We start from the raw sequence: 17,288 nt of genomic DNA on the forward strand, positions 1-17,288 counted from the left end.
ACCGGCTGGAGGCATTCCAGACAGAACCAACGTCCGCTTACGGCATTGCTGTCGGGCCGGCACACTGTGACACGGCCATAGAGACCGGTCATATGTGTGCCCTGGAGCATATCGTTCACCGGCCTCCCCTGGAGCAACGGGGAATGTCGTGGTCGGCCCAGCGCATAGCTAAAGGCCGGCACACGCGCAAAGGCCGAACATGAAAGGATCCAGGATCCAGTCTGTCACCCAGTCGGCAGTTGATTGTAGATCCCAGGATCCAAAAATGCAGGAAAAATAAAAATAAAAGCGAAAAAAATTGCCTAAAACCTCCCGAGCACATGGGCCCAGAAGAGCCATGTCTTCTCTGGGGCTGCATGATGCAGAGAGTGGGATGTACCCGGGGATCCGCCCCCTGGGATGTGCTGTACTGGAAGAATTGTTTTAACACTTGAAGTGCTGTTTTTTCTGCCTAAGTCTCTCCTGAAAGGAAGGATATACAACCCCAAGGTCAATGCTGCTGTGTCTGTCCATGAACGGAAGAGAAATATATGGTTATATGGTATAGATTTTAGCATTTTGACCCTATACCCCCCTCTATGGGAGGTCCAGCCTTGGTCCTGATAACCCTAGAAGTGGGTTTGGGTGGTGCCAGTGGACAGACAACACTTCGCCCTGTGACTGATGTCAGCTACAAACTGGTAAAGCTAATAAATCATAAACACAATGTTACAATAAAAACTTAAATTTGTATTTCTAAAAGATACACATTTCCAGAGAACTCCCAGTTTAATTCTTCCAAAAATTACCTCAGATGCTCTTCTTTTTCCAATATTCCAGCTGTAATACTGCTCCACTGAGCTTGCACAAAATAAATTACTGCCATCCTCATCTGTGGAAAAGAGCAAACATGTTTTTCATACCTTAAATCGCCTCAATACCAGTATGTTACACCCCCTTCTTTTCCAGGTCATTTTTCAGGTGGACTGACAATTTCTCAGGCCTGTAAAACTTCACCCAAATTAATATGACTTTTTTTTGGAGACAGCTTTCTTTTGGTGTCGTTTAATAATCAATTGGTTTTTTCAACTACATAAAAGAGGAAATGGACTACAAAAAGGGGGTTCCCTTACTTTCTGTTATAAAACATAAAATAAAAATGCCAGATTTACCAAAGCCATATAATAAATGGTCAAACCTAAACACTTTCAATTTGTATTCAATCAGGCAGGCCCTTGCACTACATGATTGAAGGTAAATCTAAAGGAAATGGGATAAGAAAATTATATAATGCATGGCCAGCTTAAAGGGGTTGTAAAGGTATTTTTTCCCCTAAATGGCTTGCTTTACCTTAGTGCAGTCCTCCTTCACTTACTTCATCCTTCGATTTTGCTTTTAAATGTCCTTATTTCTTCTGAGAAATCCTCACTTCCTGTTCTTCTGTCTGTAACTACACACAGTAATGCGAGGCTTTCTCCCTGGTGTGGAGAAAGCCTCTTGAGGGGGGAGGGGGGCGAGCAGGAGGGTCAGGACACTCTCTACTTTGCAGAAAGTGAAAGGAGCTGTGTGTTAGTGGGCGTCCTGACACTCCTGCTCGCCCCCTCAAGAGGTTTTCTCCACACCAGGGAGAAAGCCTCGCATTACTGCGTGTAGTTACAGAAAGAACAGGAAGTGAGGATTTCTCAGAAGAAATAAGGACATTTAAAAGCAAAATCGAAGGATGAGGTAAGTAAAGGAGGACTGCACTAAGGTAAAGGAAGCTATTTTTTAGGGGGAAAAAATGTTTTCCTTTACAACCCTTTTAAGTGGAACAGTTTTAGCGTAGTACTATATATGTATTATATGCATTAAGCTAAAGAATGCCCCACTACCTATCCAACCACTTCATCCATAAAAACTTACCTGGCTCCATGTCACAACGGCCGGCTCAGTGTTGCTCCCCCCACTTCCTGGTTTTAATGGATAAACTGAAGACTGTGGAGCCATAGGCTCCTGCTCTCAATCAAACTCCTGTGGAGGAGGGAGATTTCCAGTGTGGTGTGCGTCTATGGATACACATTACACACACACACACACACACACACAGCTCAGCATAGGACCTGATGGGAGTGCACATGCACGGGTCCCTCCTTACCCTGTTACAGGAGGTACCTGAAGGAAGGGAGAAGCATACAGCTCCAGCATGGAAAGCTAGAAAAGGGTGAAAAGGAGATTTCTATACAAGCAGGAGATTTAAATGTAACTTTAACCACTTCCATACCGGGCACTTTTACATCTTCCCGCCCAGACCAATTTTTAGCTTTCAGCACTGTTGCACTTTGAATGACAATTGCGCGGTCATACAACACTGTACCCAAACTAAATTTTTATCATTTTGTACCCACAAATAGAGCTTTCTTTTGGTGGTATTTGATCACCTCTGGGATATTTATTTTCTGCAAAAAAAAAATGATCAAATTTTTTGTTTTTGTTTCTGTTATAAAACATTGTAAATAAGTACGTTTTCTCCTTCACTGATGGTACTGCACTGACGGGCACTGATAAGGCGGCACTGATGGGCACCGATGAGGTGGCACTGATGTGGTGGCATTGATGGGCACTAATATGCGGCACTGATGGGCGGCACAGATAGGCGGCATGGATGGGCTTGGATAGGCGGCACGGATAGGTGGCACGGATAGGCAGCACGACGGCACGGATAGGCGGTATGGATGGGCACTGATAGGCGGCATGGATGGGCACTGATAGGCGGCATGGATGGGCACTGATAGGCGGCATGGATGGGCACTGATAGGCGGCATGGATGGACACTGATAGGCGGCATGGATGGGCACTGATAGGCGGCATGGATGGGCACTGATAGGCGGCATGGATGGGCACTGATAGGCACTTTTGTATGTGTTGTACTAATGGATGCCAATCAGTGATGCCCATTGTGGGCACTGATTGGCATCCATTGCGGCACTGATTGGCATCCATTTTTTGTGTCCCCCTCATCCCTGGTGATCTAGGGTGGCATCTTTTTTTTTTTTTTTTTTTAATCCCTTTTTTTTATCCCTATGGCCATCCCTGGTGGTCCAGTGGGCTCCTGTCACAGGAGCAGCTGATCGGCTCTCCTCTATGCGCGTCTGACAGACGCGAGTGAGGAAAAGCCGATTACCGGCTTTTCCTATTTACATCGTGATCAGCCGTGATTAGACACGGCTGATCACGTGGTAAAGAGTCTCCATGAGAGACTCTTTACCTTGATCGGTGTTGCGGGGTGTCAGACTGACACCCTGCAACAACGATCTCCGCGATGCGCGCCCCCGGGGGCGCGCAGCGGCTCAGAATCCTGAGGACGTCATATGACGTCCAGTCAGGATTCTACAACCACTTTGCCGCCGTCAATATGTCATTGGCGGGCGGCAAGTGGTTAATGTCTTTAACAGCTAGGCATTTAATAGCAATAGAAGCCCCCCATATTTCTTTCGAGCCGTGTTTACATAATATATAAAAATTGTATTTATTTATTTATTATACAGTGCTGTCAATTTACACATCGCTTTATATTTTTTTATATATCCACATCAGGTCCCTGTCCTCAAGGAGCTTACAGTCTAAGGTCCCTAACTCACATTCATACCCATACCAGGGACAATTTAGACAGGAGCCAATTGACCTATCAGCATGTTTTTGCAGTGTGGGAGAAACCAGAGTACCTGTAAGAAACATTACAGAAAAGAAGTCCAGTTAAATATTGGTACCATAAACGATACCATGACATGGATAAAATAGACACGAAAGCCAATTGTAAACCACCATAACTTTTTTTGCAACTAATAATAGTCATGTAAAAGAGCTCAACTTAAAGCGGGAGTTCACCCAATTTTTTTTTTTTTTCTCTTTTCCCCTTAGCTTCATGCTCGTTTTGTCTAGGGGAATCGGCTATTTGTTTTAAAATATGAGCCGTACTTAGCGTTTTCGAGATGCATCTTCTCCGTCGGCTTCCGGGTATGGGTCTTCGGGAGCGGGCGTTCCTTCTTGATTGACAGTCTTTAGAGAGGCTTCCGACGGTCGCATCCATCGCGTCACTCATAGCCGAAAGAAGCCGAACGTCGGTGCGGCTCTATACTGCGCACCGACGTTTGGCTTCTTTCGGAAAATCGTGACGCGATGGATGCGACCGTCGGAAGCCTCTCGGAAGACTGTCAATCAAGAAGGAACGCCCAGTCCCGCAGCCCATACCCAGAAGCGGCGGAGAAGATGCATCTCGTAAACGGTAAGTACAGGTCATATTTTAAAACAACTAGCCGATTCCCCTAGACAAAACGAGCATTCATCTTAGGGGAAAATGTGTTCTCTATGGGTGAACCTCCGCTTTAATATGAACAACAACATTATTGTCAGGAAATGTTTAATTGAAATGTTTAAATCAAATTTTATAATAATATAAATAATATATATATATATATATATATATATATATATATATATATATATATATATATTTATTATACACACACACACACACACACACACACACACACACACACACACACACAGAGTGCTGGGATAAGGCCATTTGGTGCCCAGGGCGAATATGGCAAACTGCGCCCCCCACAGTTTTTAAGAAAGAATCAATGTAGTTTCAAAACAAGAATATACTTAACAATACAAATTCAGTTTATAGTGTAAAAAAAAAAAAAAAAAACACAGAGGTGATCAAATACCACCAAAAAAAGGTCTATTTGCAGGGGGAAAAAAAAGGATGTCAATTGTATTTGGGTACAGCGTCGCATGACCGCGCAATTGTCAGTTAAAGCAGTGCGGCAAAAAATGTCCGGATCATTAAAGGGGTAAAACCTTCTGGAGCTGAAGTGGTTAACACATACAAAGAAAAACCCTCTCTTACTAATAACTGGTGTGATGTGGGAAACCCAGCGATTCCTGTGCGGGTTCCTTCATTACATCTAAATTGCCAGCAGTTCACACCGACATCTGCGAACTGCTGCGGGTGTCAATGTGAAGTTAAGGACCCCCCCCAGATTGGTTTGCACATCACAGTGTGTACTGTGAAATGGTACATAAATTGGATGGCATGGGTGTGAACACCTATGCCAACTGATTCCAGTGCGGACCAAAAAAAAAGGGTCCTGAACCATTTTGGTCCAAATGTGATGCAAATTCAGCCAGACAAACTGTATGGCTGAATTTGCATCACAAAGACATTGCATGTGATCTTCACAGCAATGCGGTGCAAATCACATGTGATGTCTATTAAGGATGAGCTCCAGCGTGTTCGCATAGTACACATGCAGAGCCCGCCAGGAAGTATGCGCGGCACTGCGCTAATCAAAGCCAGGGAGACATTGTCCCGATGCTCGACTGCAAAGATCGGGAAATGTCTCCCTGGCTGTGATTAGCGCAGTGTCGTGCAGACTTCCTGGCGGGCTCTGCACGTGTACTATGCGAACACACTGGAGCTCATCCTTAATGTCTATCATCGCAATAGTGTGAACCCAGCCTAAAACAGGTAGAGAAGGGGTGACATAATGTCTCCTAAGCACCTGCAATAAGGCATACAACACTTTACTTCTAGCACCCCACCCCTTAGAAGAGTCCTGTGAATTTGTGTGTTTGGGAAAAGGGGAAGTAGGTCTGATTAGTGAACTATAAACCCTTTTACTGCCAACCTCTTACTGAGAATGCAGGTCAGTTGGTGTTATGCTGACCCACTATCATTAATACATTCTGACCTAAAGCATGTATGTCAGGAAAGTCCGCCAAAATTCACACGCCCCAATCTGTATACCTCAACTGAATCAGAACAATGCAGTCAGCATAAAAACAGCAATGCCAACCTCCCTGTTTCATGTTAGGTTTCCTTTAACCTGACTTCTGTTTCTTAAATTAGTAAAAAAGGAGCAATATTTGTTGAGATGAAGAAGCTCCGTATTTCCTTATCTCTAAGTAACACATAACTGTCAGACCCCCCTCCATGCATTTCACCCCCCCCCCCATCCTTCCACAATAAATGCTATCAGTGTTTTTGAAGCAAGTTCTCCTCTGCTACAATTCCATCCCCCACATAATATTTAGCTGTAGGACGTTGAAGCTCTTTTCTCCCTCCATTCAGTAACAGCAATAGAGGGCAGTGGCTCAGCTCAGGTCCTCCATGCTGCTGTCCACTTCTAGAAATGCGGTCCTTCAGTTCTCTGCATCTTTGTCCCTCCATAGGATGCACATAGGCTGACTATAGAGGTGAGCAGGAGGAGCCTAACATGCAGGGAGGGGATGGGGGCAGGGATTGCACACACAAACATTTTTTTTTGCTCTTGTCATTAGCAAAATGCTGCATTTCTCTGCTCTTAGGGAACAAACTGAAAGACATCCTACCCTCACTCTCCAGCGCTCTATACACAGAAGGAGATGTTCTCCATGGCTGTCCTCCTCTCTTCCGCCCACAGGTTGCTATTGGAGGGAAGAGAGAGCAGTCTCCTCCCATTAGCAGCTATCGAGATTCCTGCTCTGCCTGATAGTAATGTCACCACAGTCACTTCTGTAAGTGAGGCAGCTTCAGATCAGCGCGGCTCCAGTGCGCCCCTCCCCCTTCATGTAATACTCTGCCCAGGGAACCCCCCGTTATGCCCGCCCCTTGTACCGGCCCTGTATACACACACCTAGTTGTGCTCATAAGTTTACATACCCTGGCAGAATTTATGATTTCTTGGACTTTTTTCAGAGAATATGAAGAACACAAAAATTTCTCTTTCACTCATGGTTAGTGTTTGGCTCAAGCCATTTATTATCAAGCAAAAAATAAAAACCGCAGAGGTGATCAAATACCACCAAAAGAAAGCTCTATTTGTGAGAAAAAAAAGGACGTCAATTTTGTTTGGGAGCCACGTCGCACGATTGCGCAATTGTCTGTTAAAGCGACGCAGTGCCGAATCGCAAAACCTGGCCTGGGCCTTTAGATGCCTAAGGGTCCGGGGCCTAAGTGGTTAATAGCCATTCAAACCCCTTTGTGTCAACTTGTGTGCATGTTATCAGGCCAAAATCACCAGGGTATGTAAACTTTTGATCAAGGTCATTTGGGTAGTTTCTGTTATTGTTCTTGTGTTGCCATTATAATTTAAAATGAATAAACACAGTTGATTGATAATTAAAGGCTTTAGCCAAACACTAACCATGAGTGAAAGACAGCTATATTTGCTCATTATCCACTTGCCGACCAGCGACTTCACATGGTTATCCCAGGAGGATGTAAAAGCAATCCTAGCAGCTAACTTGCCGCTGTATTGCTTTTACAAGCAAATGTTCACCCAGAATTACCCCCCTCCGCGGCTTGCTCTGGATCTCCCATCCCACCAGGAGACCTGAGCGACCAGACATTGCGTCTGCCAGCTAGTTGGACAGCATAACAAAGCTGGGAACGGCTTTGATTGACTCTCCGCTATGGTAACCCGAAAGCGACGACCTGACTTCACTTCCGGTTCACCCGGATGTCAACAATGTGATTTCAAAAAAATCAAAAGCATTCAAGACCACCAATCTTGCTGTGATCAGATGCTTTTAAAGAGCAGAGGAGGGATTTGTCTGGCAAACAACAAATATATAAACAAAGCAGGATTTAGAATACACATTAGTACATTGCATTCTGACTGTTATATTTCTTACCTCTTTCACCTATTAGAGGGATCTTCTTCACGGTTGCAGTTAATAACTGCTTGAAGTTCTGCAGATGTTCTGTCCTGCAATTATCATCATTATATTAAGCATCATCATACAACACTGTCAGTCATTTATACCACAGAAATGAATGCAATATAAAAGTTTACACTGTTACATATATACTACCAAGAAAAACATACGACACCTTTTCCTGTATTTTTCAGACATATTTTTAATTTAACCACTTCAATAGCGCACACCGTCATATGACGCCCACAAAGGGGATCTCTTATCCCGGGTGGACTTCATATGACGTCCTGTACTTTAGGTGCAGGCATCATTCAGTTATCATTTTGTTCCGGCGGCGATCCTGCGCACCATAAGAACGATCATAGTGGCGCCGCTTGATCGTTCTTATAGGTGGTGGGAGGGGACATCCCCCCTCCCGCCGCCATCCGGTGCTTCTCCGGGCTCTCCCGTGCCATTGGGGGCCCGGAGAGATGATCGCCGTGTGAAGGATGGGAAGCATAGAGATGACTGGTGACCAGATGGTCATTAGTCATCTCTATGACCGTCGGAGGCCCGGGCGCGATGTAATGACGTCACGCCTGGGTACCCGTAAGTAAACAAACCGCAATTGCGGCTAGTAAGAATGAGATCTGTGAATTTTTTTTCACAATCTCATGCTTTCCAGCCTGGAGGAGAGATGTGGGGTCTTATTGACCCCCCATCTCTCCTTAAAGAGGACCGGTCACACACTATTCCTATTAAAAGGGATGTTACATTCCTTGTAATAGGAATAAAAGCGATCGGAAATTATTATTTTTTTTTAAAAAAAGTGTAAAAAATAAATAAAGAAGTAAAATAAAAAATAAATAAACAAATATAAAAATTTAAATGCCCCTGTCCCCGGTAGCTCGCGCTCAGAAGCGAACGCACACACAAGTCCCGCCCGCGTATGTAAACATCATTCAAACCACACATGTGAGGTGTCGCCGCGTGCATTAGAGCGTGTGCAACAATTCTAGCACTAGACCTCCTCTAACTCTAAACTGGTAACCTGTAAACAATTTCAAAGCGTCGCCTATGGAGATTTTTACGTAATGAAGTTTGGCGCCATTCCATGAGTGTGCGCAATTTTAAAGCATGACATGTTAGGTATCTATTTACTCGGCGTAACATCATATTTCATATTTTACAAAGAAATTGGGCTAACTTTACTGTTTTGTTATTTTTTAATTCATGAAACCATTTTTCTTCCAAAAAAAAGGCATTTGAAAAAAAGGGATTTTTAATACAGCTTACCTGTAAAATCCTTTTCTTGGAGTACATCACGGGACACAGAGCGGCATATTCATTACTATGTGGGTTATATGGAGTACCTTCAGGTGATGGACACTGGCAATCTCAAACAGGAAGTGCCCCTCCCTATATAACCCCCTCCCATAGGAGGAGTACCTCAGTTTTGTAGCAAGCAGTATGCCTCCCAAAAATGGTCCCCATAAGAGGGGTGGGAGCTCTGTGTCCCGTGATGTACTCCAAGAAAAGGATTTTACAGGTAAGCTGTATTAAAAATCCCTTTTTCTTTCTCGCACATCACGGGACACAGAGCGGCATATTCATTACTATGTGGGATGTCCCAAAGCAATGCTTTACTGAGGGGAGGGAGAAATCTTCCCAAGACACAAGGATTTAATTCAGAGATACTCTCAAATAATAATAAATCCAATTTAGTCGAGAAAAATTAAATTTAAATTTAAATTTTAACTCAAGGGTGCCCCTGATTCTGAGGGTCTTAAATCACAGCCTGCAGCACTGCCTGCCCAACGGCTGTATCTGTATTCCTTCTTACGTCCAACTGGTAGAACCTTGTAAACGTGTGGACAGAAGACCAGGTTGCCCGCCTTGCAAACTTGAGCCATAGAGATCTGGTGGTGTGCTGCCCAGGAAGCGCCCATGGCCCTAGTAGAATGAGCCTTTAATGATACCGGAGGAGGCAACCTTTTCAAGCCGTAGGCCTGAGTGATTACCTGTTTAATCCACCTCGAGATGGTGGATTTTTGCAGCTGCCTGCCCCTTTTTTGGGCCCATCTGGTAAAATGAACAACACGTCTGATTTCCGGATCTTCTCTGCAGCTTTAATATAGGCCTTCATGGCCCTGACAATATCCAAGGCATGCAGCAACCCTTCCTTTATGGAAGTAGGTTTAGGAAGAAGGATGGTAATACCAAATCCCGGTTTAGATGAAAACTGGATATAACCTTTGGTAGGAAGGAAGGATGAGGGCGGAGAACGACCTTGTCCCTTATGGAAAAATAAGATATGGTTCCTTACAGGATAAGGCTGCCAGTTCCGATACTCTTCTGGCGGAAACTATGGCGACCAAAAATACTAAATTCCTTGTCAGTAAAACCAAAGGAATTTCAGCCAACGGCTCAAAAGGTTGTTTCTGTAACTTGACAGAACAAGATTTAAATCCCACGGACAAAGCGGGGATTTAACTGGAGGATTAATACGTAAGACCCCTTGAATGAAGGTCTTAACCAGCGAGTGGGTGGCCAGCGGCCGCTGAAACCACACTGACAAAGCTGAAATCTGTCCCTTGACTGTGCTTAATGCCAGTCCTTTATCCACTCCTAGCTGGAGAAAACTTAATACTCTATCGATGGTAAATTTGCGAGAAAGCCATCGCTTGGACTCACACCAGCCTACATAGGCCTTCCAGACCCTGTAATAAATCACCCTAGAGATCGGTTTCCTGGCTCTGATTAGGGTAGAGATTACTTTCTGAGACAGACCTCTACCCCTGAGAATCAGGGATTCAGCTTCCAGGCCGTCAAATTTAGATGCCGTAAGGCAGGGTGGAGGATCGGACCTTGCGATAGCAGGTCTGGCCGTAGAGGAAGAGTCCAAGGATCTCCCACTACCATCTTCAGGATTAGCGAATACCATGCCCTTCTGGGCCATGCTGGAGCTACCAGGATAACTGGTATGTGCTCCACCCTGATCCTGCGCAGCAGGCGGGGTAATAACTGGAGCGGGGGAAATGCATAAAGAAGTTTGAACTGATGCCAAGGGCAAACTAACGCATCGGTTCCGCAGGCCCTGGGATCCCTTGTGCGGGACATGAACCTGTCTAGCTTCTTGTTCAGTCTCGATGCCATGATATCCACGTCCGGCACTCCCCATCTCTGGCAGAGTGTCTGAAAAACCTGTGGATGCAGAGACCACTCCCCCGGCAACAGAGTCTGGCGACTCAAGAAGTCCGCCTGTAGGTTGTCCACTCCGAGAATGAATATAGCCGATATGCAGGGCACATGGGCTTCTGCCCACAAAAGAATTAAGCTCACTTCTCTCTGAGCGGCTTGACTCTTGGTTTCCCCTTGGTGATTTATATACGCCACCGCCGTGGCATTGTCTGATTGTATTCTCACCGGGAACCCCTGTAGTTTGGACGTCCAAGCCCTGAGGGCCAGTCGAGCAGCTCTGAGCTCCAAGATATTGATGGGCAACTGCTTCTCTGCCGCTGCCCAAGTGCCCTGGCGGGTGCAACCATCCAAAATTGCTCCCCAGCCCATCAGGCTGGCGTCTGTGGTTACTATCTTCCAGGTCACAGGACTGAAAGTCTTTCCCTTCAGGAGATTCTGAGGGTTTAACCACTAAGATAGACTTTGTCGCACCCTTGGTGAGAGTGGCAAAGGAATATCTAAGGCTTGAGGCCTCTTGCTCCATACTGACAGGATGGCTGCCTGCAGGATGCGAGTGTGGCTTTGAGCGTATGGAACCGCCTCGAATGTGGCCACCATCTTGCCTAGTAGCCGCATACATAGGCGAACAGTTGGCCTTCTCTTGCTTAGAACTATTTGTATTAGCTCCTTGATGGCCTTGACCTTTAATAAGGGCAGAAACACCTTCTGTTGTTCTGTATCCAATCTCATACCGAGGTATTCCAGCTGCCTTGTGGGCAGGAATGCTGACTTGTCTCGATTTAGGACCCAGCCGAACCTTTCGAGGTACTGAACTGTGAGGGCCACTGCTCGCTCCAGGCCAGGAGACGAGTGGTCTACGACCAAGAGGTCGTCCAGGTAAGCCAAGACCGTGACCCCTTGGGTCCTTAGATTGGCTAGGATTGGGGCTAGGACCTTCGTGAATACCCGGGGGGGCGTAGCCAACCCGAAAGGGAGCGCCATAAATTGGAAATGACTGTCACGTACCTGGTAGGAGTCTGATGTGACGAGGTCGGCCTCCCTTGTATCTCCAGCCCAGAACCCCTCTGAGGATGGGACAGATGGCGGTTCAGGTTAGGAGGAACACGAGTGCCTGTGAGTGTTGCTTGGAGTGCTGTCAGGTGGAGGTGAAGACAGAAGACACTGGTAGAGCAGCAGGCACCGGGCAAGGTGGTGTGAAGAGAACAGCTGGAGTTAAGAGGAACTCCAACCCACTTGCAGAGTCAAGTTGAAGAAGTAGCGGGAACGTCCGGAATGCAGTGGTCAGAGGATAGCCGGGTTTGATAACAGATGGGCATGGAAGTACACCAGGATCAGCAGGAGCAAGGTCAAATGGATAGCCGGGATCAGAAGCCAGGTATTCAGGAGGAATCAGGGTCCAGAGGGAGAGTCAAGGAAGCCGGGTCGGTAACAGGAATCTGGTAGATAATACAGGTGTCAGGAAATCAGGGAACTGCTGAAGACCAGTCAGCACCGCCTGATGATCAGAGCTCTCTTTAAATAGGCAGCAGGAAGGATCTTCCTGTCACATGATGAGCCTATGGCTCCCATTTCTTCTACTGGCAAGATTGCCAGTACTTCCTCTATGGCCATTTCTTCTACTGGCAAGATTGCCAGTACTTCTTCTACGGACATTTCCTTGACACTCCGTCCTTTCCTTACAATGACGTTGAGCCACCGAGAAGCGTAGAAATACTTGATGTGGCTGAAAAATTGGCACATGAAGGTAAGCATCCTTTATGTCTATGGACGCCATAAAGTCGTCCTTCTGGAGCACGGCGACAGCTGACCGAATAGTTTCCATCCGGAATGAGCGGACCTTTAGGTACGCATTTACTCCCTTTAAGTCCAAAATTGGCCTGACATCGCCGTTGGGCTTTGGGATGATAAACAGGTTGGAGTAGAACCCCAATCCCTGTTCCCGGACTGGTACTTCTACTATCACCTTCTGGCATAGCAGATGATTCAATGCCGCTATCAATGCGGCCTTTTTCACAGGGTCGCCTGGTACTCTTGACTCCTGGTAATGAGGAGGAGGGATTTTTAGAAACTCTAGTCTGTAACCTGCGGCCACAGTAGACCGGACCCATTCGTCGGGGATGTTGGCTTCCCAAACCTCTACAAAGAGGTGAAGCCTTCCCCCCACCCTCATGGGTGGGGGCGCCTCTTCATAAGGCAGACTTAGGGGCTGGCTTAGCTGGTTTGCGATACCAAGGTTTCTTGCCGCCAGAGGCCTGTCCCTGCGATTTGCTGTTAAAGTTTGATCGTACAGGAGGCCGTCGGTACTGCCTGGAATTTGAGGGCCCCGGAGCCGGAGAAAGCTGCCTTTTAAAACGTAAGGCCCCCGAAACTTATTTTTGACTGGTAAAAGCGTACTCTTACCACTCGAAATAGTCTGAATGTATTTATCCAGATCTTCTCCGAAGAGTCGCCCTCCATGGAAGGGAAAACCTGCCAGAAGCTTTTTGCACGGGGGCTCGGCCGCCCAGTTTTTTAACCATAAGAGTCTTCTCATATGCACTAAAAATAGTGATAAACGAGACGCCTGCTGAATAGAGTCCTTTATAGCATCCACCGCAAAGCATAGAGCTCTGGGTATATCAGATAGCTCCTCTGCCTGCTGGGCAGGGATGTCCTTAAGCATCTGTTTAGTCTGGTCCTTTAAAGCTTGACAGACTCCGATAGCAGCAACTGCTGGCTGTACCACTGCCCCTGCCGTAGCAAAGGAAGCTTTTAAAAGAGTCTCCAAACGTTTATCAACCGGGTCTTTAAACATTTGAATGTTTTCTACCGGGCAAGTTAGTGATTTATTCACACACGAGATGGCAGCATCCACAGCTGGGAGCGCCCATCTTTTGGCAAACTTCTCTTCCAACGGGTAGATAACAGAAAAAATTTTAGGCGGCAGAAAAATTCTGTCTGGTCGTACCCAATCCTGGAAAATGAATTCCTCCAATAGAGGATGGACCGGAAAAACTGCGTTGTTCAAGGGCGCCTTTAAGGAGCCCAAAGAGGAAACTACCGGACCCCGGAGCTCCGGTAAAGGCAACTTAAATGCTGAGTGAACCATGTCTGTCAAAGACTGGACCCACAGACTCTCCGCTTGGGAGGCTGAGAATGGTTCTTCAACAGTAGATTCCTCAATTTCTGAACCCTCTGGATTCTCGTCCAGTAGGTTCTCCTGAAACTCTAATTCCTCCGGCGAGAGAATTTCAGCATCTGAGGATACAAATTTAGGCGAAGGGGATCTAGTCCGTTTCTTGCCTGGTAAAGACTTAGCGAACATAGCCGCCAATCTTTCCTCTAGCCCTCCCAAAGAGGCAGCTAGCATTTCCTCTGTGACAAACACAGGGTTGGGTGGATCTGGGCCAGCCGCCGCACCAGACCCCCCTATTGGCTCAACCAAGGCGGCCACAACTTGGCTACTAGGTGGGGAGAGTACTGGCATAGCCTGACTCATGTCCTCAGAATCCGAGGGGGAGCCCTTTTGTTTTTTGGCATTTTTTGCCCCTTTTGATCCTGAGCCTTTGGGAGCCATAGTACAATACCGAGGTACCCCTGCATGCAACAACTGACTGTTTGCAGCTAGGAGTAGTTAAGAGGTTTAGGGAACAGCAGGATTACTAGTGTCCAATAAACCCCTGGTGAGGCCGAGTATGTTTATTCAAAAAACAAAGGAAAAAAATCTCTTTTTTTTTTTTTTTTTTTTACTATGATATTATGTTCCTTTAAATAAAATGTATATATATATATATATTCTTTTTTTTTTTTTTTTTTTAAAAACATACGGCCCCACCAGATATCCTTTGCGGCCTCCAACCTGCTGCAAAGGGGAATTTTTGGCTGATAGAAAGAAAATAGGCCAAGCCTAGGATGTACTACCCCTTTCCTGCCACCGGGGGTCACCGGAGTGCCGCTCTGCGTCCCCTCTCCTCCAACATCAGCTCAGACTGAGCCATGAATGCAGCCTGTCTGTTCTTAACAGACGCGAAGGTACGCCTCTTCCTGCGCTCTCTCCGCCCCCTCCTCCCGAACGGCGCGAAACCGTCTATTTTGGCGTGCCCGCGCGCGCGCCTGTCAGGAAGGAGAGAGACACATGGAGACGCGCGCCAGGCGCTACAGAGGCAGGGAGAGAGGATCGTGCCGACGGCTGCAGGGCGGCAAATTTGAACCCCCGGACAGGTAGGCACCTAACAGAGACTCTTAAGGACTCAGTTTTTTGCCCAGAAAGGATTCAAAGATGACCCTATCTGACCAGCAGGGCAGCAGGTAGCCAGCAAAGACTTACTTGGACAGGGGAACCAGAGATGGGGGGGGGGAATCAGACCATCCTGTCTACACACAGACATAGTGACCAAGGTGCCTATGCAGAGCATACTCAGGCTACCCCCCCCTTTTGATCACCCCTGGGGAGCCCGCTGTCGAACCCAGTTCCGCAGGCTCCCCACTTACCTGCTCCATGCCGCAGGACGTTTGCAAGCAAACATAGTCCAATCTTCTCCCATCTCCGTGGGTAGTGTAGTAGACCATCAGGCACTGGGGTCCTAGAAGGAACCGCTGTCCTGGACCTATATAGCACCCCGGCAAGCAGGATACTTTTGGCTTTGGAAAAAAGCTCCAAGTCCTGGGCCCGGGGTCCAGCCCTCCAGAGAGGGCATTATAGGCAAAACCCCATGGATTTTGGGGCCCGGGTACTGTCCACTTCGGCACTGAGGCACTCTGGACAGATCCGGTTAGCCTGCCAAAATCCTAAGGATATGGAGGCAAGCTATTCCGTGACCAACACCTAAGACACTGGCGAAAAAACTGAGGTACTCCTCCTATGGGAGGGGGTTATATAGGGAGGGGCACTTCCTGTTTGAGATTGCCAGTGTCCATCACCTGAAGGTACTCCATATAACCCACATAGTAATGAATATGCCGCTCTGTGTCCCGTGATGTACGGGAAAGAAATGATTGCGCAAATACCATGCAAGATAAAAAGTTGCAATGACCGCCATTTTATTCCCTAAGTTGTCTGCTAAAAAAAAAACCATGTATAATGTTTGGGGGTTCTGAGTAATTTTCTAGCAAAAGAATGATGATTTGTACATGTAGGAGAGAAGTGCCAGAATAGGCCCGGTATGGAGGTGGGTATTAAAGCCCTGTATTGAAGTGGTTAAAAACATAGAAATGGAGATATGAAATAAAAATGTAACATCACCTGTTCCCTCAAAACAAACATTTAGGGGGACCGTCAGTAATTTTTTCAACTTTCCATCTATTAAATCCTCTGCCCTTGGTGTTTTAACGTTGGATAGTAAAAAAAAAAAATTCTGCCAGTAAATACTTTATACAGCCCAGCATGTTTCTGGCCAGTTTAAATTTTCGGTGCCATATAACTCCCACTATTTCTTGTCTGGTAAAAAGCCTAGGCTTATGACATCATGCACAACTCTCTCACTCTCGTGAGCGGGGATGAGTCATAAGAGGGCCAATGAAAGCTGCAGGGCTGCAGAGCTGGAAGTGTGCCTTTTTTTTTTAGGAAAGTATATCATATTTACTTGTGTTAAACTTTTTTTTTTTTAATTTCTTTATTTCATAGTTTCCATGCCTAGACGAATGAGGTCATACATTTTAGGCGTCTTCAGGAGGGGTTTTTCTTAACTAAGCACACCCTCCTGCCTGCATGCCTGAGCTAAGAGCAGATGGATTCCAGGAAGTAATTGCTACATGGATCATCTGCCCTTACTCAAGATGGCCACAGCCAGAAATGCTAGGGGGTGTTTTTCTACTTGATTTTGCAAACAAAATAAAACAAAAATTAATTAAATCGTGCTTTTGGTTTGGTTTTAAGTAGCAGCAGTACCCTGTAATCATGTCACTCTGCTCTACTGTAAGCAGTTTGAGTCTTGCTTTGTGGGAGATTACAAGAGGCTGATCTCAACACGTATTTGGGTACTTATGTCAGTGGTATATACAAATACATTTAAAGAAAAAAAAAATTTACATTTTTTTTCTTTCCTTGAACGCTTAACTTCAGACAGATATAAAGGAAATGTGTAAATGCTAGCTGCCTGGCATTCTTTGAAACTGGACAATTATGGAGGCAGTGAAGTCTGAACATTTGATGTACACGTTTGTACCAAATATGTGGCTTAGAAAACCACTAAGGACAGGTCAGCATGCTATCCAAGCAACACCACAGGACACAGGGTACTTCATATGTTCATTGCCACTAGGATTATGCTGCCACCTTCAGGTGAATAGACACTGGCCAACAACAAAAGCAGCATCCCCTGCCCAGGTAGAACCCCTCCCAACTCAGCCAAGTCTCATTTTTTAAATGGTTTCCTTGGGTGATGGATGAGCCTCCCTTTGTCCCTCTGAAGATCTTTCTTCTATCCTTAGTCCCATAACATGTTAGCCTTATCCTATCACCCATA

At 46.1% G+C, this 17,288-nt stretch overlaps 1 protein-coding gene across 7 annotated transcripts in view; it reads right to left on the reverse strand.

Annotated features, from left to right (window-relative positions):
• YEATS2 (YEATS domain containing 2) overlaps nt 1-17,288 on the reverse strand; it is a 110,724-nt gene that overhangs the window by 21,596 nt on the left and 71,840 nt on the right. For all 7 annotated transcript variants that reach the window (XM_040348969.1, XM_040348970.1, XM_040348971.1 and 4 more), the window contains 2 exons: nt 7,642-7,715; nt 789-871 (listed from right to left, as the gene is read on the reverse strand). In XM_040348969.1, the coding sequence (XP_040204903.1) occupies nt 789-871; nt 7,642-7,715 (157 nt within the window). The remainder of the gene's footprint in view (nt 1-788; nt 872-7,641; nt 7,716-17,288) is intronic.

The sequence above is a fragment of the Rana temporaria genome, chromosome 4 (genome assembly GCF_905171775.1).
Source record: "Rana temporaria chromosome 4, aRanTem1.1, whole genome shotgun sequence".
Taxonomy (NCBI): Eukaryota; Metazoa; Chordata; class Amphibia; order Anura; family Ranidae; genus Rana; species Rana temporaria.